This window comes from Carassius gibelio, chromosome B10 (genome assembly GCF_023724105.1).
Source record: "Carassius gibelio isolate Cgi1373 ecotype wild population from Czech Republic chromosome B10, carGib1.2-hapl.c, whole genome shotgun sequence".
In the NCBI taxonomy this organism is placed as follows: Eukaryota; Metazoa; Chordata; class Actinopteri; order Cypriniformes; family Cyprinidae; genus Carassius; species Carassius gibelio.
Genome location: NC_068405.1, coordinates 8,046,777 through 8,074,427, shown reverse-complemented (window position 1 = coordinate 8,074,427; position 27,651 = coordinate 8,046,777). Strand labels below are relative to the sequence as shown.

At 35.8% G+C, this 27,651-nt stretch overlaps 1 protein-coding gene across 2 annotated transcripts; it reads left to right on the top strand.

Moving 5' to 3' along the window:
* Nucleotides 1-2,996: 2,996 nt before the first annotated feature.
* Nucleotides 2,997-26,881, top strand: LOC127966066 (protein FAM163B-like). Of its 2 annotated transcripts, none has more exons than XM_052566894.1 (3): nt 2,997-3,708; nt 22,748-22,863; nt 24,753-26,881. In XM_052566894.1, the coding sequence occupies exons 2-3, from the start codon at nt 22,771-22,773 to the stop codon at nt 25,203-25,205; spliced, it is 546 nt and encodes a 181-aa protein (XP_052422854.1). In that variant the 5' UTR covers nt 2,997-3,708; nt 22,748-22,770; the 3' UTR covers nt 25,206-26,881. The 2 variants fall into 2 exon arrangements, with proteins under 2 accessions (XP_052422854.1, XP_052422853.1); XM_052566893.1 differs by having other exon boundaries at nt 2,997-3,712; nt 24,753-26,878.
* Nucleotides 26,882-27,651: the final 770 nt, after the last annotated feature.

Sequence of the window (27,651 nt, the reverse complement as noted above, 5' to 3'; positions counted from 1 at the left end):
AATCCCATTCTGCTTTATTATTACCCTTTTCCCTGCTGTTACGATCAGCCCATTTAAGGTCGTGCCCCATCAGTTTTAGTGTATATTTTACATGTCGTACACACATGAATGTAATGCATGCAGACACACACCACTGAGTCATCAGATGGCCTGAGGCTCAAACTGACATTATCCAGCTTAGAACAGTCAGTCAGTCTGTATTACCCCAAACACACTAAACACTCAGAGAGAGAGAGTTGTTTGGTCGTGTGTCAGGAGACGTATCAGACTCAGGGTATAAGAAACATTTTCTGATTATCAATTCTGCAAACTGTCCTTTTTAAAAATTATTTGATTAATAGACAGTTCAAAAGGGTAGCATTTATTTGCAATAGAAGTGATTGAAGATTGATTTATATAAAACAAATCTTACTGACCATTAAACTTTTGAATGGTAGTGTAAACTGCATTAGTTTAAAGAGCCAGTGGCCTTGTTATTTGCTGTAGAATGTGTGCACTGCGCTAGCTGGACACATTAGAAAAATAAAACTACAAATAGCTGGTACAACACACAAAAAAATTGTTAAATCCACAAATATACAAATCCTAGTGCTTAAAGTGCTGTTCAGACAGGATGCGTTCACTATTCCATTGTTCCATTGTGTAAATGCGCTAGACGAACGCGTTTGACTGTTGTGCTCATGTTTTTTGCAGTCAAATACAGAGTCTGTGCAATAAATAAATTAGGTCTCATATAGTTGAAACTCATGATAAACAATGTAACTTTTTTACGAGGTGGTATGAATTTGCATACTGCAATTCATACAAAAACATATGATTTTAGAAAAAAGCATGAACCTTCTCGACTAAACATAAGTGTCGGTAGGGTTTAAGCAGATTGTATGAAATCGTGCAAAGGCACTCATACAAGATCATATGAATTAGCAGCTAATTTACCAAATTGTAAAATAGTTATATTATTGATATTGCTTAATTTGTAGAGCAGATGACTCCTGTTGTCCTGACAACCACTCAACTCAAGACGAACCCCAAGATGAAGTTATGACTAAAAAAGCTGGAGAAAAGGCTGGTAATGCTTTAAACCTTTATAAGAGCACTCTAATGTCCATAACCCAACCCAACCATCAAACAGCACTGATAGCGACAACATTACACTCTGAAACTGCAGCTTTCAGCAGAAAGAACTGGAAAGATTATTGTCACAATAGACAACATAGATGGAGAATCGGATGATCTGACTGTATCTGATAGCTGATGAATTTTTGGTTGGTATTTTTGACTGATAAACAAAATGCATTGCGGCCATTAATACACAGAGTCCATTCTGTGCCTTCAGATGGAGAGGCTACAGAGTTCCTGCTGTGTGTGTATCCTACAAGTCATTATCATGTTGGCCAAAATCAATGCGCAGGCCCTGTACAGATGGGCTACTGCTTATCTTGGCCTTCGTCCATCTCCACTGGGCGGCTCTTTTGTTCGGTCTTCAGAACAACCTTACGGCCAGATTTCAGCAGTTAAGGAGCTGAAGGAAATCAGCGGCTGACATGACTAGATCATCTACAGTAGATCTTAATTTCAACATTTTGTGTGAGAGAAAGGAAGACTGTGAGGGTGGGTGTGTAATACTCAACACTCATTGCTTCAACCAAGAATTATATGTGCTGTTGACTGTAAACAGCCGCTGGTTCCAACGAATTGCAAATCGGGAAAGAGCAATCAATGAGAAATGCAAATATGACTAACACGCCGTTTTATCGCACTTCACAACAGCTGTCTTGGACCTCTTTGATGTGTCGCACATAAAGTGAAAATGTGAAATGCTGCATTTGTAAATATAGTAAACGCTTAAAGAATAATCAGATATAAAAAAAAAATTATGTTCATGACTATAAATACAGCTTTAAATGTGAAGTGATTTATCCGGTGTTTATGAATAGGATACAGTTTGGAATATCAAGCAGCTTAATATGAACTCACAATTGTGAATTTATGTCTGGCAAATCTGACTTCTCAGAATTGTGAGAAATAAACTCACAATTGATAGTTATAAAGTCTGATCTGAGGAAGAAACACTTATAAATTATAATCCAATGGATTGTTATAACATCAGAAATGTGAGATATAAATGAACATTTGTGACTAAAATCTGTATAACAAATAAAAAGTCAGAAACACGAGTTTAAATCATGCAATTCTGAAAACAAAATTAAGAATTGTGAGATAAAAAGTTGCAATTACCAATATTCAACATTTAATTTACAAATGGTCTGATCTTAGGTTTAAAATAAAGTGGATAAAATAGAAGCAACAGCATTAAAAGCCACCATTATTTAATAAATAGATGAGTAATAATAATCAAAATAAACATTTAATCTGGCAAATAATAGGTCATCATCCTAACTGTATACCGTTTACAGTTTCCATGCTCATAAACATTGGTATTTTTTTGGTTGCTATAGCTGGAAACCAACCAAAAAATTAAATTTTTCTACCTATAAGATTGTGTTTTATTAATGTCTACACACACCTCCACCTAAAACCTCCACCTTACAATAATGCAAATACAGTATTGTTGTTCAGCGTGACAAATTAGGCTGATGTGCGCATGCTCAGTAGCTGCAGCTGTATTTATCAGCATTTAACATCAGTTTAGAACGCGGCTCATCCAATCACAATTTCTAGCCCTTACTAATAGTTTGTAAAACGATATATAAACGTTTCAATGTATAACACAATAGTATTAACCTTAATATTGACATAATTTTTAATTACAAGGTTCGCCACATTATATTTAAATTAGGCAACAATACTTATGTTGACTAAATAAGCAACAGCGTTAACACTTTTCTAAAGTGTGGCCCCAGAAAAGTTCGACATACATTTTAACGACTTAATTAATCAGGGAGGCGGTATCTTAACGCCTTCCAGAGGCTCTGATGAATTTATGATGCTTCTCTGGATTCGTTGAACTCGCATCACAGTTCCTGATAGCCGCATATCGTCAGTCAGCGCAGCGACCGGAACTGTAAAACCGTCTCATCCCACTCCGCGCGCGCGGGCAGATTTACAGTACCCTTCAGCTGCACGAGACAAACAGCAGCAATTATCTGGCGGGAAAGAGCGACGTCAAACATACGGCAAATCAGCATCGGTGAACAAACAAGCTGAGATTTCATCGTCCGTACAAAGAGAGAAGACAGCATCTGAAGCTCGAGGCGCAGTGTGACATGGAGCTGCGAAGGTTTCGTGTTCCGGTTGAGGACGTTTGAAGCAACGGCTTTTTATACGCCACCTAATATCACGGACCACTCTTCGATGTAAAACTAGTTTACGCTATTTTCGGCGATTTCGATTAGGTTTACCTATCGAAAAGGACTTTTTTTTTACCTCGACAAGTTTTTTTCTCTTCTAAATTACTACGATTGTGCTCTCTGAGCCTGTCTTTTTCCTCACGTTTAAGGAACCGTCGATGAAAAGTCGCTCGGGATGTTGACAACTCCACATAAACGGATATGAAATAAGGAACACTTAGATTCGCCTCATCTTAAGACTGTTAATACGCCGCGTTTATTGTTTCCCAAACCCGTTCGCTTCATGTTTACGCGGTTTTAGGACGCCAGAAGTCGAGGGGGAAAAACCGCCGAAAGTCGCTCACGCGGATCCCCTAACAGTTCTGCAGATGTGCTCTGGTTCAATTCTAACCTTCGTGTAGGTAAGATTGAACACAACTGTGATTTATTTCGGTTCATATGTCCACAGAATTGTTTTTGTTATAGAAATATGCTGTTTTTTTTCTCTATTGGTTTGTGTGAACAGGAATTAATCCTAATTCGCGTTTAATGTCAATAACGCTCGCGGTGACATTCTCCAGTTGATATTTTCATTATAACACTTTTAATGAAATTAAATGATGCCTGTTTTTCTTGATAGAGCTTGAATTGGCATTCGTAGGAACTTGTTCTCTGTCCATGGTGCTGAAGTTATGGAAAGCTGACCTGCTGAACTCGATTTAATTCAAATATGTTGATGTTACACACATGTCGTATATCCTAGATAGATGTTTTTCAATACTGTGTCATTATAGAAGTATAATTCATGTCTGAGTTAATGTTTTTAACCAAATCATCACTACAGTATACAACTTATAGGCACATATGAGGTTGAATTCCAGGTTAAAACCAATGAAAAGCACATTTTCCCACAGTTTGTACTTAGATGCACCCAAAGAAACAGCCTTTCGTAGTTTTTAAATCTACAATGAGTTGTAACTACATCACGTTTTTGCATTATGGTTTTGATCATGTTACCAGTAAGTCAATCTTTCTCATCCTGTTCTCTTTTAATGATAACTCAAACGTTAAAAGCCATTGAACCCATCATGTCACGTGCAGTCAAGCAGATATGGCAATCTACACTCCTCCTGATTGGTGGGTGCGATTTCCCATGACCCCTTTGAAAGGTGCAAAGAGATTTTTTCCCCTACGACATTTACGAGATGGGACATAAAGGGGGAAGGGCATTTCCAACATAATATTGTTAAAGAATTCTCTCCACCCCCAGCCATGACCGTTCCTCCATCCTTGACCCTCCCCCGTCACATCTCTGTCTCCCTGTCACACATATTAATTTGCAAGATGCCCCCATTCCAATGAATCATAGAGACATAGCATGTCTATTCCAAAGTGTCATCTTCAAAGGAGGAATAAGCTTATTTTAACCAAATCATCTTCAAAACAGCTTTTCTGTGTTGTTGCAGTGAACGTGGAGTTGTTACCTTTAAAGTTATTTTAGCCTGATCTGAAATGTAAAAATACATTTCAGTAGTCAAGTTGGCTATGTCATATGAATAATATTTTCTCATAAACCTCATGAATCATAAACCTGTTAAACAAATATTGTGAAATTGGTGTAAGTAGACTTGACTGAAATATAATTTTCTTGTACAAATTTCCAATAATCTGTGCTTTATTTAAAACTTTATTTAAAATTTAAAATGTATTTATTAATGTGTATGACAGTGTGAATGACATCTTTGGATCCCATTGACTTCCATTCTTGGTAAATTCCAAAATTCCAACAATTAAGAAAACTTTTTACATTTTTAAAAACTTAGTATTTATTTATTTATTACTTATACTTACATACATACATTTGTGCATACATATACGGCATTCTTCTCTGAAATACAATATATATATATATATATATATATATATATATATATATATATATATATATATATATATATATATATATATATGTGTGTGTGTGTATATATATATGTGTATACATATTTATATATGATGAAAGAAGTGGTACAGTACAGGTTAGGACATAAGACATAAGGGTGATTAAATGATGACGGAATATTTATTTTTCATTTATCCTTTCAATGATGTTAACACATTTTTTTAGGTTACCCTGACAAAACATTTTTCATAATATAATATAAACGTGCTTCCCAGAGACTAAAATTATTTGTATTCTGCATGCAGCAAGGTTTAGGAATAATTACAGAATGTTACAGTGACTTTAAATTGCATCACCTTAAAAAGTATGTAAATATTTTAAAGTCATACAATGTTTTTGAAGCATCCAACTGAAAAGTGCACTTAGACAGACAAGATTTTATTCTGACCATACGGCCTATGAGCAGGAACGTTTAATGATTTGGATATTTGTAGGATCATTCTTCAAACTCTTTTCTGCCAGAACCTCCAGGCTGCCTTTCACACCACATTTCCTCACGACTCTTTCGTTTATGTCCTCCACTGTTCCTGCTCTCCTCCCTCATCCCCTCCCCCAGACCGGTTGATATGTCTCCTGCCACAAGGCCATGTCACTTCCTGCGACCGCAGACACCAGCATGGGCTTACAACACTCCTGCCTCCCCAAGGGAGAACATACCGCCCAATGCCTTGCAGAATAAACATGTAACAAGACTGTTTTTACTAGAAGATGGAAGCTTGCTCTCACATCCCCCCAAACCTACTTAAGCCGAATTGGAAAAGTCCCAAAGCAATAACAAAATGGATTATTTCTCACATCGTTTGGTATGGAGGAGATTTCTCAGGAGGATCTTCTCCAAGAAGGGGCCATGAACATATAGGGATGTTCAATGTGAGACAGGAGCAGAATATCTTTTGAAGCACATAATTGTGGAATGATTCTGGATATGGAGTGGCCTCTTGCCAACTGGACAGGCAGAGATATAAAAAGATTAGGGCAGGAAGCAAAGTGGAAAAGAGGCTGGAGCTGTACTCAGCTGCCCTGCAGGAATAACTCTAAACACACACTATGTTATCTCACAAAAGAGTGTTTTTATGTAAGTCCTGCAAACACTTTTATCCTCTTTGTGGTGATGGAGGAAGACTGGAGGTTGTGTACATAGTGGCTACAAAAAAAATGCCTGAGTCATATGCTCACCCCGGATCCTCTAATGCAGACACAGTCAGTCGCCCCTGAGGCCCGGGAGAGCTGTAGCGCCTGTTGTTCCGGTTAAACTGAGGATAAGTCCTTTAGAAATATAGAGGACTGTCAAATTTAATATGATTTTATAAATGACTTTTTTTTTTATTAATGTTATTATATGTTAAAAAAAATTAATTGAATTTAATTGTTTTCTGTTTTCTTTTTTTTTTTTTTTGTCAAAGTTGCCTTTTTTTTAATTTCCACAAAAATATTTATGGGCCCTAGAATATTTTGTTGTATGAATACAATACATGAACATGCAATATGTCAAAAGAAAAAAAATATATTCTGACATAATGCATTCTTTTTTATCAGCACTTAAAAAAGCTGAGAAAATTAAGTTTTTCTCAAAAGACATTATTTTAATAACTTTATTTTACACATGCATCTGCTTACATACACTATTGGTTGTTTCTGCTTCTTCTTTGCCTGTATTTTGATCCAGATATTCAGTACTCTTTCAGAAGACGTAATAGCACCTCCTACCATTTAACAGTGAAAGACAGAGAGAGAGAGAGTTTTTAACCTGACACAGAGTCTTACATCTTCAGAACACAAATTAAGATAATTTTGATGCATTCTGAGAGCTCTCTGACCCTCCCATAGACAGCCATGATCATAACACGATCAAGGCTCATAAAACGCAGTAAAGAGATTGTTAAAATAATCCATGTGACATCAGTGATTCATTTGTTTTTTTATGAAGCTACGGGAATACTTTTTGTGTGCAAAGAAAACAAAAATAACCATTTTATTCAACATTTGTCTCCTCTGCATCACCTTACAGTTTAATTTTGGAGAGTATCTCCTATGTAAACAATGTATGCAACATATGTACGCGGATACATTGTTTATGTTCCGGTAACATAAACAGTGTATCCGCTATAGGGGAAAATAGTATTTTATTCAACTGAAAAACACAAAATGCTAAAAAATGTATGTGCATTATGAAATCAACTTGTACTTTTTGAAATTAAACATCCATTTTAATAAATTTTATGCAGTAATAAACAACATGTAAACACTGCAGAATGTTTTGCCACAAAATCAGGCAAGTAACAGGCAACAACAAATGACAGGCAAGTAATTGCACAAAAAAATATAATTAGTATAAATAATAAACAACACAAATATACCAAGCAGTCAGTTAAGTTTACATCATTAAAGTAAAATGATTTCCAGTTTAAGTGAAAGTGAAGTGACATTCAGCCAGGTATGGTGACCAATACTCACAATTTGTGCTCTGCATTTAACCCATCTGAAGTGCACACACACAGAGCAGTGAACACACACACACACACACACACTGTGAACACAGACCCGGAGCAGTGGGCAGCCATTTATGCTGCGGCGCCCAGGGAGCAGTTGGGGGTTCGATGCCTTGCTCAAGGGCACTTCAGTCATGGTATTGAAGGTGGAGAGAGAACTGTACATGCACTCCCCCCAACCACAATTCCTGCTGGCCCGAGACTCGGACTCACAACCTTTCGATTGCAAGTCCGATTCTTCTAACCATTGGGCCACGACTTCCCCACAACAAAAATAATGAAGTAATGGTTCCCAAACTGGGGGTCGTGGCTAAAGGGATAGTTAGGACCACATGAAATCCATTAGATTTTTTTCCAAATTCAGTTTTCCATTAAAATTCGTTGTGTGCGCTTCAGTGTGTGTGTAGTAAATGAAACCGTGCATCTGCACCATTCATTAACAGAGACAGAACATGCAGGATTCATATTTAAATTGACTTTTGTGGCTTAATCTTTACAGATTCTAGCCCATATCGTGATTTGATTTAAATGAAACTAACTACTTTTGATTAATTAATTCAAAATTTGACAAATTCCGTGACATTCCACGTTAAACTGTAAATTCCATTTTTATGACTGGAATAAAGACTACACTACACAATTTTCCCGCTTATTAAGCGGCTACTTGCCTGATGTGTACATAAAATATCTTACACACCACCACTGGTGAAGAAGCCAGTGTAATGCAAATATATCTGAAAGGTCAGCGCAAGGATATCGTCGCGTTCTCGTGAGACCAGTCCAGACCAGTAACACGAGATCTCGTCACACCCCTAGTATCCGCCAATGGTGCTTCTGACACAGAACAGCATACGTATCTGCTACTCTCCAAAATGGTGCTATAAGTTGACAAATTGTTGAATAAAGTTGTTATTTTTGTTTTCTTTGTGCAAAAAAAGTATTCTCGTAGCTTTGTAATATTACGGTTGGACCATTGATGTCACATGGATTATATATCTCCTTGCTATATTTCTGAGCCTTGATCGTGTTAGGACCCTTGCTATCTATGGAAGGTCAGAAAGCTATTGGAATGCAACAAAATATCTTCATTTGTGTTCTGAAGATGAACGAAGGTCTTAGAGGTTTGGAACGACATGAGTAATTACTGACAGAATTTTAGATTTTTGTTTTAGAGAGAGAGAGAAAAAAAATCATAAAAAAAGTCATATGTAAGTCAGCGCAACTCTCAGTACCTGCATAATATGAAGTGGCATTCTGACTGAAAGTAACTGTTCCATGAGTAAATCTAAAGCAAAAATGTTTTATTATTATTCTATGTAGGGAAATTATACTTTACAATATATAATTAATGTAGCTTCAGGCTTAAGTTGTTGATATAGACAGCAATTATGGCTTAAGAACAGGGGTCACTAATGGATGAACCCCAATGCAGAACACCTGCTATTTACAGCTGGAGCCATTTTAACCATTCATTTGTATGATTGTGAATAACTGCATAACTGTTTGCTGTTTCCACGGTGACAAGATGCCACTTTGAGTGCCCTTGAAGGATTTAATCTCTTTAGATGATACAGGGCATGATGACCAGGATAGATAGACTAGTGTATCTGTTATTTGTTCTGAAGTGATGTTATATATGCCTACCATGAATTAGAGCTGCACAATTAAGATAAAAAAACATAATTTCCTTTCAATTCCCTTGATATAGTAATTATGACTATTAAAGTTTATGAATAGACTTTATGTGCAGCAGGTTGCAAATCTAAACTTGTCGATACTGTGCTGTATTATGCAGGAGAAATAATGCAACTTTGGTTACTAATATTATTTTGATCAAAAATAGCAAACACTTCTTTCATTTTTCGGAAACCAAATTAAGATATTGTTGATGAAATCAAAGAGCTTTCTGGCCCTGTATAGACAGCAACACAACTGACACTTTCAAGACCCATAAAGGTAGTAAAGACATCATTAAAATACTCCGTGTTACATCAGTGGTTCAACTGTAATTCAACAATTTCTTCTCTTCCCTGAGTGGCCACACGTTCACAAGAGTACCACGTTGCATGCAATACAGTAGTATGTACTATAGCATTAAAGTATAAACAATAATAATTAATTAATTATCTAATTAACTAATCAATTACATTGTTATAAAAAATAAGAAATTACAAATTGAAAAAAATATAGATATATATTAAAATGGATTTTACTTCATGAAATGCAATCTCAAACATCTCAATGGACAGGCAATGGAGAAAAAATCAGCTCTTTGCCCTCTGGCATGTCCTGTTTACATTTAACACTCTCCCTTTGCAAACTTTACATCATGAAAGATCATCCTAATGTATCAGACTGCTTGAGCGAACCAGCAGGCCCATATGAAGCATTAATTCAGTCCAGACTGGCATTCGAGCGTGTCTGCTTTGGGTTTGTTTATCTGAGGGATGCATTTCTGCATATTCAATGCAATTTAAATCCAAGCTGTCCACTGCAATCAGTTTACTTCCTGTATGCATGTGTTTGTGATACCGGAGATATTCTGCACATTAGGAAAAAGCAGTGTTTGTGTACTTTGGTAAGGGAATACATTTCCCTGCCATTATATATTTGGATCAGTGTGGGTTTAACGTCAGTCCTCTATAAACTCATGAGGAAGTAGCATGTGTTCATAGCCTTCATTGGTGTGGGAATAATTTATCAAATGGCATACCTGCATGCTTCATCCCTCAACACACACACACACACTATGGATCACTCAAACAGGCCTGTGCAGTAGCCTTGGGGTTGCCAAGTGTAACACTTTATTTGTCACGAACCACAAATAGAAAGATTATGCAGAGTGCATATGGCACTGCCATGTTTCATATATTGAAGTGCTTTTACTGAGTTTGACTTGATAATAAGAATATGCTTTTTGTATTATCTGGGGTCATGTATGAAGACTTAGTCATGGAATTAATGTGGTATAAACAAATGATCTGCCACATTTAGTCCTAAACCAAACGTCCCTCAAAGGGAAGTGATATTGATATCCCTGGTAACCTTCATAGTGCATTTGTTTACTGTCAGCATTCTACTTTTTATGTTTGTTTGTTGATTTATGATGGTTTCAAGACTCTATTAACACTGTAACGTGAGACGACTTATTATTTTTAAATCATTATATGCTATTTATTTCTTTTGCCCTATATAAAATTGTCCTTCAGGCTCTATATCTTTTTCTTTTCTTTTCAGGCCAAGTGTGTTGTGCTTGTCTGAACATGGATTAAATCACCCTATACATTTCTTCATCCTTTTATCTCTTTGAAAATAAAGAAATGTAGTTTTGACTGCAGGGTGTGTGATACTTTTAACTAGGTTACACTATAGTCTCACTTAGAGAGTTGTATTGCACTCACGGCACACTTTAAAGAAGCTTATGCCTCTTGGTTATTTACTCCCTGTTAAGTCTGACATAACCTATCAAAAATGTAATCTGTTAGCAAACCCTTTGTTGTGTGTTCTAGTGTATGTAGTGTCTGTTAAGTTTTCAGACAGTTTAATTAATAATTATGTCCAGAAAACATTGCAAAAATTACAAAACATATTTAATAGATACATTGCTCTTTATTGTTGTTTTTCGTGCAAAATGTCTGTCTGTGGTTGCTATTTCAGGTCTTTTTTGTTTCAGATAGTTCAGGTTATCTTCAAATGTTACCTGTGTTTAATGGGCAAAGGATTTTGAAGTATGATTTTTTTTTTTTTTTAAACAGTATTGTATAAATTACGTAAGTTCATTTCAAGGTGTACTTATTCTCTCTAATACATAATGCTAACAAACACATAAATATGATAATGTACATACTGCTAACATATAACATGTTAACATACTTTTAACACATAACATGATAACATAACACTAACCTAATAACATGCTAACATACATACTGCTAACATACGCATACTGTAACAACATAATATACACACTGCTAATACAGTATATAATGTAACAGCATAATGCTACCATACACATACTGTAACATGATAGCATACACACTGCTTACATACTTACTGTAACAATGTTACTGTTACATATACTGTTACACTGTTACATTCCATAATATAACATGCACATACATATTGCTAAGATACACATACTTTAACAACATAACATAAACATACTGTAACATCATATACACACTGCTAATACAGTAACAGTATGATAACATACACACTGCTAACATATACTGTAGAAACAAAGCTAACATACACATACTGTAACAATATGATAACATGAACTCTGGTAACATATGCAATAACAACATATTGCTAACACACACATACTGTGACAACATGATAAAATACACACTGCTAACACATACTGTAACAATATGTAACACACACTGAACCAAATGTAACAAAAAAAACTGCTAACATATACTGTAACAGCATGATTACGTACTGCTAACAAGTGCAACCTAACCTAAAAGTGCTAACCTAAAAATACTGTAACAACATTCTAACATATATTCTGTTAGTATACTGTATTTTAACATATGTGCTGCTAACATACTTTAACACCATGCTAGCATGCATATTGCTAATCTAATCATACTGTAACAACATACACACTGTGTGCTAACATATACTGTAACAACATGCTAACATACATTCTGCTAATATAGTGTATTTTAACATCTGTGCTGCTTACATACATGCTCTAACAACATGATAACACGCATAATGATAAAATACACAAAATTTATGTTAACATATATAATTCAATTCACAGTTATAGGAGTTAGAAAGATAACAAATTGGATGCAACATAACAAAAGTTAACAGCAACAGAAAATTTAAAATATTATACATCCTAATAATATACAGTAGGCTATAGGTCACATACAGCAACAAGATTTTTAGAAAACCTTTGACACAAGGTTATAATGAAGTCATATGATATGGTGGTTCTCAAATAAGCAGCAATTTCTCATTTAAACAGTATGTAAATGGACATCTGAAGTAGAATCAAGTGATCGTCTGCCTGCATTACTCAGTTTGTGGTTTTATTACATAATTGGCCTAGGAATTGTTTTTATTTTGGATTCTGGTTATAGTGTCACATCACACCTCTTAACTATCAAGACTATCAACCAACTTCATCAGACCGATCATTCTACTTGACTAACTTCACCAGCTACACTTTCACTGTTTCACAGCATGAGACAGGCACTAACTAGCATAAACCAGCCTGAGACAGCATGGAAATTTATGCAGGTCTAAGGTGGTTTGTCATCAGGGTGGCACATCCATATTCAAAGCTCTTTGTGCATGCAGTCCAGATGTATTCTTCTGGAAGTGCACTTGATGCCACGTTGAGTCACAATGGAAGGAGTCACAGTCTTATCTTGTTTGCAGAAATGAGCGACCTTTGTTGCAGGTTTATGTTTCCACATTCATGTCCCCTGTCAGGTTGTTTTATCATGCTGTCACATGATTTTTCCTCTGCCATGCTTCAGAGGAAAATGCTTTCTCATTATTTCCCATGGCACACCACAGAGAAATGTGCAAACTTCTGTGTCAGGAGTTAAGTTCCTTTCAGACACTTCACACATTGCACCTTTGACCCCCACCTGAAAGAACCACAAACAGTGTCACAGAAGAAGGATTTAATGAAGTTGCTAGCAGTAAAGTGGGATAAAAAGCAAGGGAAATACTAAAGCAAAACCCTTGTGAAAACAAAGTGTGCTTAATTGTATATAACACACATTTTTAGTGCACTTAATATCTAAATAAATCAAATCAAATCTATAAAATACTTAATAAAAAATGTCATATTCATATAAGTTGACAGTGTTTTAATTAATGTTAACAAATACAAATTTTCCCATTTTTGTGTAGTTAAGTGTTTAGTGTAATAAGTAGTTTCATGTTAATGTAGTTAACTTACTTGGAGATACGGAACGAGTATTGCATCTTGTTAAAGAGGCTATTGATAAAACTCCTTTTTCTCTGATGACTGAAGCCTTTTTTAGTAGCGCACTGTAACTATTGACTATTTGCCATTGGTTCATGCAGCGAATATAAATGCCCATATAAATTAATATAAATGGCCATATTTAAGCGGCACATCGCCATAGGATTCTCAGGTTACTTCGGCTGAAGTGACGACTGAGTCATGATGCTAAATAGCATGACAAACCAAGTATTCTGCAAGGAAATCCCGCAAGAGGCTATAGGGCCAAACTCAGAGAGAACTCGCCTTCGGCCTTGTATAATCATTCCAGAATAAATCAGTACAACTTTGGAACTCACTAAGGGGCCTAGAGTGTACTTGAATGAAGCAAACTCCAAACTTGTATGCAGAAAGGCCCCACGCCTGAAAGGTTCTGACATCCAGAATGTAAAATCTGGTTAATGTGGACAGGAAGGCACAGTTAGAGGTACTGCACAAATTTCTGCAATGGAAACACCACTAGACCAAGCCCAGGAAGAGGTCACACCTCTAGTGGAATGGGCTCTTACTCCCATAAGGCATTGAAGGCCGAATCGAGAGCTTGTGAATAGAAATTGAATCGAATCGGGACATCTGAATCGATACCCAGCCCTAGTTATTACCTGTGCTCTAAACAGAGTCTAGAGGTACATAGCATGCCTTGATTTCAGGATGACCTTGGAGTCATTGGGCCCAAATTCGAGGCAGGTGGCGCTCAGTGATAGCACCTGCAAATCTCCCATACGCTTTACCAATGCTAATGATAGCAACAGAACAGTCTGAAGCATCAGAGAATGAAGGTCAATGGATTGTAGCAGCTCAAATGGAGGGCTCTTCAGATCTCTTCAACACTGTCACAGCTCTGTAAACCAGTGCTGGTTCCTCCGGGACCACCAGTAGCACCTTGCATTTCTATTCCCTGACTCACTTGATTACCCTTGGGATCAGAGCGATCTGGGGAAAAATTGTAAAGGGGGAAGTTGGGCCAATCTTGGGCCAACACGTCCCTGTCCTTTGAAAAGTATTTTTTTTTTCTGAGGTGAGGAGGTCGACCTCTGCCCTGCCGAAGATCTCCCAGATTTTCTGAACCGTTTGGGGGTGGAGCGTCCACTCCTCTGAGGAGATGTTGCTGCTGTATGAGCATGTGTGCTCCTAGGTTCAACCGTCCTTCGGATGAGATATTAAAACGAGGTCCTGACTCTCTGTGGTCATTAAAAATCCCAGGATGTCTTTCGAAAAGAGTAGAGGTGTGACCTCGGCATCCTGGCTAAATTCACCCATTGGCCTCTGACCATCATGGCCTCCCAACAATCCCCATATCCGCTGATTGGCTTCATTACTCTGTTTCCTCTCCACCAGTAAGCTGGTGTGTGGTGGGCGTTCTGGCGCAATATGGCTGCCGTTGGATCATCCAGGTGGATGCTGCACACTGGTGGTGGATGAGGAGATACCCCCTGTCTGTGTAAAGCGCTTTGAGTGCCTAGAAAAGCTCTATATAAATGTAAGGAATTCAATTAAATTATATGTGCTGCTCTCAGCGAGCGCAAGTTGAGTTGAGCCCATACCAAGAGGCGCTCCATTAGTGTGAAGAGGCACTTCGACGAGAGACTGCCCTGGCAATTTATATAGAATACCACTGTCATGCTGTCCAAACGGACCTGGACGTGGTGACCTTTCAGGTCCGGCAGAAAGGTTCGAAGGCCCAAATATACTGCCATCATTTCTAGGCAGTTGATGTGAAGCCGGCCTTCCCCTTTCGATCAGTGGCCAAAAGTTGGTTTGCCATCGCACAGCGCTCCACAACCCATGTTGGAGGTGGCTGTGAGGACCACCTTCCTTCTGCAGACCATTCCCAGGGCCAGGTCGGTCACTCTCCGCAGCTCTTTGAAAGCCGCGGGGTCTGGGCCGGACTTGAGTTTGGCCTGGAAGACTGCCATGGAATGGAGCACCGAAGTCGCCTGTCCAGCAGACGAGTAGGTTCATCCGGCGAATGAAGTAGTCCAACACGGCTTGGATGGGTGGGCAGCCTTTGGCAAGGGGGTGGGGTCGACATACGTCCCCGACAGCTCTTCCGCATCTGAAGCCTCTTATCGAAATGCTGTCGTCCATGGGGTCACACTCACTCCCTCCAAATGAGACCATGTCAATCACTGCTGCTGATTAAAAGAGCGTCAGTGGATTAATGTCATAGTTTTGCAATGTGCTTTGAAAACGGCATGACATAGTCTAGATTTATGCTTTCAGGTTGAAAATAAAACTTATATAGTACAGTCTGTGATCTAAAATGGTAATTGTGTATTAACAGCTGTCAACCATGTCGGTACGCAAAAGAGCTGTCAGAACATATTTATATAACGCATTTTTTATTTTTCGGAGCATGTGGATGTGCGGACCACTTAAATATGTGCACCCCTGATAATTTTATATTAAAGTATATTATTCTTGTAAAAAGTGCTCTTTTTAAAAGTAAGCTGAAGTGTACTTAAAATGTAAATTCACCTTTTTGAAAAAAAATTGATACAGTGAGAAAATTAAAGATTTGGCAAATATTGAATGTCAAAATATGCCTTTAATGTTGTGTCATACAAGTATGGTGTACTTTTATATATATCTGGTGGAAATTCTACCTCAAACAGGTTTTTATGCAACACAATCATGTAAAAATGTCTATTTTTCAGTAATCTATAATCAAAAAAAATGGGACTTAATTTCTTTTGATTTTTTTTTTTTTTTTTTGGATGCAAACCAAGAGATATAATTATTCATAACAAGGAAATGATTAGTCTGGCATCAGTACAAAACCATCTTCACATTATGTAACACTAGAGTTGAAATTAAAGAGTCTGTCTTACATGAAACAGTGATGCAATATAAATATGTCTGGACATGTTTGAAGTTATTGTAAAATGCAGATATATTCACATGTGCACACCTGTGACAAATATTTTTCTGTGCATTAAAAAAAGTTCAGTGTAGTGTGTCATCCGGTTGGGCTACAGAGTTGAGAGAATGAGTTGCTTCAGCAAGAGATGGCTATATCAAAACCTAGTAAGCTGCATAGGCAGCATTTTTGAGCTTCACTGAAAGAGAAAATGTCAGTATTTCATTGAGACTTGAAATTAAATAAACTGCTTAAGTATTGTAGATCTTGTAGTATTAATTTTCACATGCAGTTACACATTGTCGGTTAAAAACAAGAAAGTGGCTGGTAAAAACATTGAGTGGCTGGTAGATTTTGAAATCCAACATCCAACATAATTTTCATCCCTGATGAATGGTGCCAAATTTTTTAAATATTGCATTAAAATGAAAATTACTAGCAGAAACCAAATGTTTTGCACCTAATAAGCTGAAACCAAAAAAAATATTTTGGAATAACTATCACAGAAGCTGGTTTCCACCTCCAAATCATAAAATTAAAAGGTAATTATAAGAAAATAAATAAAATAAAAAGGCAGCCTTGTAAAAGCAGTACACTTACAGCATACTTTTAAAATAGTGTACTTTAAAAGAATATAATCAAGACTGAACTGAATGCCATGTTTTCAGAGACTAACTGCATGCAATTTGCACTTAAATTAAAATGTATAATCATTTAAATTTATATTAAATGCAATTATTTCAACTTAAGTGTGCCTCTTTTTGATCCATTTAAATAGGACTATATATTTCCATATGTCTTTTGTCTTTGAAATAGGTTTAAAGTTTAATGCATGCATTAAAATTAAAATAAAATAAAAAATACTTTAATGTCATTTGCATTTAATGTATTTAAATATATTTGTAATTTAAACCTGTAAAGATGGAGTTGCATTTTAAACCTTTTTTTTTAATGAGGTGGAAACAGGCTCTCAAATCTAGTAATATTTTGATAAATACTTTTTTTTCCACATAGACTTCCTTCAATATGTGTTATTTTCATAAGCTTATGTTTCAATGATATATTATTTAAAAAAATGTATATTCACAAATTTAAATCTGACTTTTTAAACATAGATCTTGCTTTTTGACACAGACTGCAGGAAAAAGCCATGCATAACCAACAAAACATTACACATGGGACAGACAGGTGTGTGTTTGTGATATGTTCAAGAAATTTTCTGTAATTATCAGCAAAAATAAGCCACACAAAAATGCAATACATTTTTAAGCATATGATTTGTCACACTCTGAATTGTGTCATTGATTTTGCAGTCATATTTCATTTTTTTGACCGATTTGTTTTGCAAAGTCTTCGGTGAGATTAATGCATCTCATCATATCAGAGTGGAAGTGTTTACAGGACGTTAAATATGATTAAACCTGCATGTTTACATGCACACTTCTTCTTCTCCATGTCATAATTTTCTAAAAAGCTACAGCTGCCGTCAATATTTTTGGCCTGCTTCTCTCTCTTTTATTAAAAATCTCAAAATTATATTTTGAGTTAAGCTTGCTTGAACTATGACCACTGTGTTACAAGGACATGCTGCAGTGGCAGAGTGACTTGTCTGTGGTTACTGTGTGTTTCTGTGTTCTGAGCGTGTGCTTGCACACATCCTGTAATTAAAGCTACATGTGATGAATATGTTGTGATATGGCAAGATATTCTTCATACTGTGATCTAATTTAGTGATCCCCATGGGAGGTTTGTGAGGTAGACTGCAGCACGCTAATGGATGTTTGACTTCATTAAATTACAGCTACGTGTGCACATGAGCGCTGTGCGTAAATGCTGGGTTTTGCGTACGTTACACGCTTGTATAACTATAACTATTCAATTTAAATTTTGAATTACTGGGTCCCAGTATTACTAATATTTTTAGGTTAAAGGTCATGAACATGGCAGTCAGGTTTTTTTTTTTTAAGAAATGCATTTTTTTATGTGAATATATTCTTTATTTTGATGTCAAGACAGTTACATTCTTTGAAATATTTACTTTATGCCCCATAAAATATCCAAATAAATTTTAATTCAGAAACGAAGAACGTTTATGCAAGCCATTGCATGTGTGCACTCTATTTTTAATGTAATGATTTTGTATATGGACAAAAAAAAAGAAAATGTCATGTCATTGACCCAGGGGTTAACAGACTGATTTCTAGCTTCTCCTCAGCCTAATATCAACAATGAGCTCTGACGTATTATTGATGTTCTCTTCTAGCTGCCTTTTTCACAATCAAATGAAAACCAACAGCCCTGTTTCATTTCCAGCCCAGATCGATTGATTGCATTCGGCCGCTAGACGAATCAGATTACAAAGGCCTAATTTGATTTTTGGGAGCAGGTACAAACTACTCGAGGACAGCTCAGCTGATTGGCTGAGACAGATGCCTGTCAAAATAAAACACAGAAAGACTAGAATCCCTCAGACAGTCAGATATTCTTTAAATCAAGGTAGTTGAAGAGGAAATGGACCGGTGTGTGTGTGTTTCTCATTCCGACAGGACTCTATTATTAGAGAAGAGTACACGAACCAATGTTTTATTTCCTCCTCTCAGTATTCAGGACATAATGTTTCCAATCTGTTCTTTTCTTAATGGTAGTAAAGCTAAATTCAAATTGGAGCTTGATGGAGGTCCATGTCTAAAGAGCACCCAGTGGAGGAAAGAAGATAGATGAAGCTCATTACAGTTTATTGCCACTACACAAGATTACTTTACTTCTGTCACTTCACACCTGAATCGCACGCTATTACAGATAGTCTTATTTAAGCGTTATACCTTACAAATGTTAGAGGAGTTTTCTTACGCATCATTTTTAAAACCTTCAGTCTGATTTATAGCACAGAAAAAAAGATTAAGTAAAATTTACTCCAATTTACTTTTGGAAGTCATTGTCAAACCCTTGGTTGTTTTGTAGTGTTTTCCTTCCCCATGTGTTCTTATTGACCTAGTTTCTGTCTCTGTCTGTTTGTATCATTTGGTTTATGTGTGTTTCATTAATAAACCTCATTTGCATTTTGCAAATGTATTTAGTTCTAGTCTGTTCCCGTGTTCCCTCGTCCAGTGTTAAAGTTAACGTTTTGTATGTACTTGTGATTCCTGCCTGCCTTTTGTGGCTACCCTGTCTGTGTGGATAATTAAAGACTGTTTACATTATTGTTCTTCTGCGTGCACCTTCCGTACATCACAACTGTGACAGTAATTGCGCTTAAATTGTTTTATTTTATTTCATTTTCAAGTTATTTAATAAGGCCAACATACTTTTTTTACTCAATTTTTATTTTTTATTTTTTTTGGCTGTGTGTGTAAAAATTTGACTTAATATGTTTTTGTTCTCTTGATTTTTTAAGTGAATAAAACCTATTAATGTTTAATGTTCTGTTACTTGGGACATTTAAAATATTTTTACGTTTTTAAATATTACGTTTTTGTGGTTACCATTGTTGTTTGTTGATTCATTCAGTGATTAAACACAAAATAAATTGTGTAGAAACCAAAAATTGCAGAAACTGCAAGTAACACATTGAGTAAAATATAAAATTTTAACAGAAAGACTGAAATAGTATTTTAAAAAGGTGTTAAAACTATTAAAACTCTGTAATGCTAATATAGAATATAAAAACTAATATAAAATACTAAATAATATCTAAATAGTGTGTAAAGCACTCGAATAGTTTTTTTTTTGCTTTACTCAAATATAAATAAAATAGTAGGTAATAAAAAAACACTTAATTTTAACATATACTCTTCCAATTCAGTCATGCTTACAACTACAAAGCAGCCAATGTTGTTTCATTTAATGCAACGATAACATTTACATTTAATTATAGTCAGTAAGCCAATCGTGTCTAGTCATTTCCACAGCTCTCTTAACATGTAAATGAAGTAAGCATCATTTCTTACTGTGACATTTGACTAAGGCTTTTGGGTCAGCTGACCTTGGCTAGCTCCACTAAAAGGGCATAACCTATTAATACTCATCTAACCTTGCCTGTTTCCAGTCATTCATTGAGCAATCTCTCCTAAAGGCTGCCTTTCATTCTCTTTCATGTCTAAACAAACTGGGTGGTTGACGTGAGGTCAAGTAGAGCTAGTTTCCCATACACTGATTAGCCAGAACATTAAAACCACTAACACGTGAAGTGAATAGTATTGATTGCATTGTTACAAAAGCAGCTCTCAAGGGGTTGGATATATTAGGCAGTAAGTAAACAGTCAGATATTACAGATTGAATCTGCAGTAGCATGGGTGTCGTTGTGATCACAATGCTGCTCTTGCATCACTATTTCTTTTAACAAGATGTTAAATAAGAGTTTCTCCTGAAGGATTTTCTCACCCTATGGTAGAATGTGCAAACTGATTTGTGTGTGTGTTTGCTGTAATAGTGAGTCTGATTTCTCTTTAGAAATCACACTGTGGGTACAATAAAAACGTTGCAATGTAAAATTGAGTAAATGTTTTGGCATTAAGTCAAGATCCAGGTGAATATGGTAGAAATTGTAACTAATAGATTAAACCATATTTCCCCAGAATAGTTACAGTACATTAAGACAGCTGTTTTGTAACACAAGTTTTCTTAAATGTCATTTTTATATATGCAAAGTATGCTTTATCTAAGGAATTTTGGATATCAACAGCCATAAAGAAAAAAAACACAGTCCCACTTTATATTAGGGATAGCATTTAACTACTATTTAAATTAATCATGTAATGTAGAGTGCACTTACTGTGCACAAACAAATACCTGAATGTTATTACATATTTACACTGTTGACCCATCCCTTACCACCAAACCTGTCCCTAACTTTACCTGTATCCCACCTCAATTGCAGCAAACGTCTTTTGCAATACCAGGTGAATGATATAAGAACAAACCTCTCTGTAAAAATGTTCAGAATATAGATATATGAATGCAACTATAAAGTTTCCTGTATATAAGTGCTACTGAAGTGAAGATTGTTAGACTTTAATAGCAATAGACTTCAATTGTTAGATTGTGAGTAAAGATATGTGTTGTAATTGAAATCTACAGATGCAAATATATACATTTACATTTCCCTATAGTAAAAAAATAAAGGTACTAAAATGCATTAGAAATACATCTATTTTATGTTAAGTATAGAACAAATACATCTGCATATTTATGTAATATTAATAATATTTATAATATTAATAAAAAATACCCTGCAATTGTTCTTTTAGTATACTAAACTGTTAAGTCTGCTAATTTGAAACAACTAATTTTGTGCTTAATGCACTTTAATTGTGTGGAAGTAGTGCTGAACTCAAGATACACTAAGGTATATTTGATTGTGCTAAAGTGGAACTATTGCAAGTTTACTTCAGGTACAAAGACTGATACTGATATTATACAGAAATACAATCCTCAGTAATAGTAACATTTTAGGTTTATGTGCATTGTACGAAAGTAGTACTCCCAATAATTTTGATATCAGCAACTCTCGAATGTTATGTTGGAATATATGTTAATAGATTTGAAATATGCTTACTATTTAATAAATGTATTTGAAATATTACATTTTGTAGGGGTTGTCTGAAAGAACATGTTGTGGAAGCAAAACAGACAAAAATCTATAAATCCTAGTACATGAAAAACAATGTTTTTGCTTGTTGTGTCTTGATTAAACATTTAATTCCATTTATTGTAAATACAACAACATAATGTAATCACAGTGTGCCAAATGATGACTAAATTCATTTGTTAAAATGTTTTCTTTTTTATCATCCACATCTTTGTTTATTGACCTTTTTATCAGTCAACTTGGTCCAAGGTTATCTCTCTATCATTTCCTCTTCTTTTGACCTTCGTTATCCCTCCTAGAATATGTCAAGTTTCTCTTTTCCTAAAATTTGTTCTGCCCATTCACATTCATCCCTGTGAGGTGATGATTTTGGCATTCAAATCATAGGTGCTGGGAAACATTTATCATGCCGAAATGTCCATAAAATTCCCCTGGCACATTTGATTGAAGCTAATGCAGTTCAGTCAGTGGTCGCATGGCGGGTTACCTTTGATCATAAACAATTTTATATAGACATTTCTCGTTAACCTAATGCCGTTCTCTCTTTGTTTTTGTTTTTTAGGGTGTTGATGGAGAGCCTTTCGAATGACAGCCGGGACAGTGGTAATCACAGGAGGAATTCTAGCTACAGTAATCTTACTGTGCATTATTGCTGTACTGTGTTACTGTAGGCTGCAGGTGAGCTCTTTTGTTTCTGTGTGCTTTTCTCTCTGTTGGAGAACTGTCATATTTGTCTTACAGTTATAATGTTGTGTTTTAGTAACTTCTCTTCCCTTAGGAAGTAGTGACATGCTTTCCTTTTCTGTAGCTGCTGTTAGATCTCATGTTTTCTGTAAAGGAAGTGACTGCTTGTCACAAACACGAACATGTCTCGTCAGAATTGAAAAGACGGGGCACATCATGTATTTCAGATGGTTTGTTGGTTTTTGCACATTTGATTTGACACTGAAACAACTGGTTTGCACTAAAATTGATAGCGTGATTAAAAAATTTTTTGTTACTTTTATACAGCAAAGACACAAATGATTGACTGAAGTCAAAGTGTAGTTTAAAAGTTTTATTTCAAATAAACGCTTTCGATCTTTATCTTCTATTCATCAACATAACACACAACTGTTTTTGACACTGATAATAATCAGAAATGTTTCTTGAGGAGCAATCCATAATATAAGAATGATTTCTGAAGGATCATGTGACACTAAAGACTGGAGTAATGATGCTAAAAATTTATCTTTGATCATAAAATAATAATAAATTTAATTTTAGAATGTTTTACAATAGAAAACTGGTATTTTAAATCGTAATAATATTCCACATTATTAATGTTTATAAATGCAACCTTCCTGCAGAAGACGTTTAAAAACATTTTAAAATCTGTTGAATGCGTATTTGCTGTTCTTTTTTTAAATCATACAGAATAGAATGAAACTGCTACAAATGTCTTGGTGTTCAATTTCACATATTATAAATACAACAAAATAAATCTAAGTATTCATAATTCTATGAACTCCAAATTTACTTCTAAAAACTTGTCAAATGTTTAGATTTTAGATGCTGTCAGTTTTTTGTTGTTGGAGATTTTAATGGATTTACAAATAGAAGAGCATTAGAACCACAATTTATGTATAAAGTGTTGGGGAGTAATAAAAAAAACATGGTTACTGTACTTTTACGTAATAAAAGCAGAATTAATTTGTTTGTATGAGTTTGAGATTTCCCGGTCTGAAATTTTTCCCAGTCCGCCCCATGTGGAAATTGATGCAGACATGCGGTTTCATTTACTACACATAGGCCTACTGAAGATCGAAGTGTTTTCAACCTCTGCTGTCTCGATATATGTACATGAACACATACACATAATTTCTAGAACATTTACATTAAATTTACATTTATTCATTTAGCTGACACTGTTATCCAAAGCGACTTACAATTGCTATATATGTCAGAGGTCGCACACCTCTGGAGCAACTAGGGGTTAAGTGTCTTGCTCAGGGACACATTGGTGTCTCACAGTGGATCCGAACCCGTGTTTCTCACACCAAAGGCATGTGTCTTATCCACTGCACTAACACCACCCCAAACTGCTCTGAGTCACTTCATGAGCATTTAAAAGAAAAAAGTCATATAAATCGGATGCCTTGAGGGTGACTAAACAACAGGCAAATTTTCATTTTTGGGTGAACTAACTTATAATGCCAAAAGACGGTTTGCACTGACGCAAGCTGTTAGTACATCTGGCCCCAAGTTACTTGATAACACTTCATTTTAAAGACCAATTCTCACTATTAACTAGTTGCTTATTAGCATGCACACTTCTAGCATATTGGCTGTTTATTTGTATTTATAAAGCATATGTTAATGCCTTACTCTGCATGACCATATTTTAGATTCCCTTAATCCACCCCCATACCTAAATTTACCATTTAAACAAACTATTAATTGGCAGCAAATTAGGTCAAAAGTTGTAGTTAGTTAATAGTAAGAACTGGTCCTCAACTAAAGTGTGTTTAGTTATTATGTATATTTAAAATGCTAAGCTGACACAGTGTCTCTTTACATCCCTCTAGTACTATTGCTGTAAGAAGGAGGAGTCGGAGTCAGAGGAGGAGGAGCCTGACTTCGCCGTCACGTCTCGTATGCCGCCAGTGCATTCAAACCACAACATCCTGGCGGCCACTGTCCCAACGGCAGCCTCTCCCAATGGGCCTGCTCTCTTCACGCCCCCGCCGACACGAAAACTGACACGTTCACAGACGTACTGTCCATCCTGTACGCATTACGACCTGCCATTTTACCTGCAGCAACCAGACGGCCTAAGAAATGGTGGTGAACGTATTAGCTACCGCAGCGTGCATCAACAGGATTTGGGGCTGCCCACCCCACTCCCTGCCCCATTGCCCAGCCCGCTGCCCACCCAGCTGCCGATGCCGCTACCCAACTACCACAAACTAAACCTCAGCCGCTCGGTCACCATGAGGGAGATGTTCACGCGAAGCTGCAGCATTAGCACTGACGTGTAGCCAGCCAAAATTGTACAATGCTAAATGCTAATGGCTAACTGCAACAACACAGGCAACAGACTAAATTCTCACGGAAAGACATAATTTGGCATTTCATACTGTAGTGTTTGCCTGCGTAAAAAACAATGTCAACTGTGTCCTCTGGAAACTCCCAGAGTGCCAAGCTTTTAGGAAGACGACCCAGTGTGTTTGTTTGTAACTGGAAACTATAAAGGCAAAAATGGGCTGAGAGCAAATTTGGAGACCATCTCCCTCCCTATGCGCATCTGCTTCACTCCTGAATCCCTTGTTTTGTGTTTTCGGTAATTGGAAAGAAGATTCAGAAAATAAAGCTAAAGTTTTTATGCTTTCCTTACATTTTTCTCAAAAGACACCAATATATGGAAGCACTGACATCTTGAATTTTTCAGTATAAGGTGTGAATTGGAACTTTTCTATTGTTCACGTAGCTCAAGAGATTTAGGTGAATAATAACTGATATAACCACAGACTTTGTTTTAACAAACCAACACATATAGTACAACTTATGAAAAGCCCTAAGTGGGCTGCAATAAAACTGTTGGGTCAAAATGATGTAAGTGTTTGATTATGAGGTATCATGGGATGAGAGGCATTATTTTTTACTAAAATATTATTGAGTTACTATGTGCGATTCTAAATATCAATAGATGTTTTCACAATTTGCAATTAGTTTGTTCTGTTTTGGATGTTTAAATAATTTGTTCTTCTTTATTCACATTTCTCCTATCTAAAAAGGTACAGGTTTTGGTTTCCCTGCATTAATGGCATAAAGATTTCCATTGATCATATTTTACAAACCTTGATGTGAGATGGATATATAACAGCCATGAATTCTTGATTTCAAGGGCTACATTTGCTCTTTCTAAACTCTGCTTGTTGGACTATGAACAGAACATCTTATGCCAGAAGGGTTTTTCTATCTCGCTCTTTCTCTCTGCTGTTCATGCTTACAGAGGCAACAGTTAGCCTATTTCCAGTGTTGTTGATGTAAAAACAAGTAGGACGTTGCACCAACTTTCTTCTTTTTAATAATGACACAATGATTATCAAGAATATTTGTTCTGTTTCTAGCCTGTTTGACAGTGATATTCTTCTCTCGCTGGGTGTGTAGCCACACACTACAGTCCTGCAGATGACTTTGACTTCTGTGATCACCATGTGATTGTGTTGTGATTTCAGATTTCTCTCCTAGCTCTTCTTTCTCTCATCAGAGCCAATTTAAATCTCACGCTGTCTCTCTTATCTGCGCACATACATGGTTCAGTGCCTGTTTATACCAACTGTATTATTCTTATTATTATTGTTATTATTATTATAATTATTTCTGAATAGTTTTTTCATCACTGCTTTATCACAGTATTTTTGTTTCAGTCATAGATCAGTTATATTGTTTCATGTTCTAAAGTGATGCAGAAATGGTCCTGTAATTGATAATACAATTAAGAATACAATGTGGATAATAAATTGGTTGAAAACTTTTTGCCATGTGTTGAAGTTGAATACAAATTTAAAACCTGCATTATTTTATCATTTCGATTCAACATTTTGGTTTATTATTACCAAGTACTTGTAATATAGTACTGTTCATTATCAAAGTGAGCAGGTTCAATATTTTAGATAATATGTATCTAATGATACATTCAGAACATTGAGCGCATTATATGAATAGAATCAGATTAATTGTGAATTTGAATGTAAACATTTTCCATTACATTTTTGTTAGGAGGTTGACCTTTCCTCAACTCTTGCCTCAAAGGTTTTTCTTTGACAAATTGCATATATCATGCGATAAGTCACATTTTAGAGAGCTGAGCAATCGAAAATATAGGTCTTTTGTAACATTTCTAGGTCTTTTGTTAGATTTTTTTTTACTTTTTTTTTAACATTTTATGCTACACTGAGTTGATCTATTGCAAATCTAATATTAATTTAAGTACCCCACTTCATAATAAGGTTCAGTTTGTTAACATTAGTTAATGGATTGTATATAATGAGCTAATTCTTGTTAGTTTGTAATGTAATGCATCATTTCTCAAAATCAGTTCTGATGAAGAAACTAACTCATCTACATCCTGGATGGCCTGAGCATGAGTATGTTTTCAGCAAATAAATTTTTTTGTTGAACTATTCCTGTAAAAGTATTGGTCATTATTGGTTCAAAATACTTTGTTTTAGTTTATCTGTATTTTATTGCTTATTATGCATGCAACAGTTATTTAGGTGATACATTTTTGCTTTATCTTTGTGGCATAGCAGTCCAGTGTAGAAACTGTGGTTTAGTATGTGTTGGATCAGCACAGTCAGATTGGACTGAGAGTATCTGATAACATCAATCCACTATCTTGTGGGTTTCATATGCCAAAGTCACCACAGTAGCATCTGTCTTGTAGAATGCAGTTTAGACAGATGTGTGTATTTCTAAATC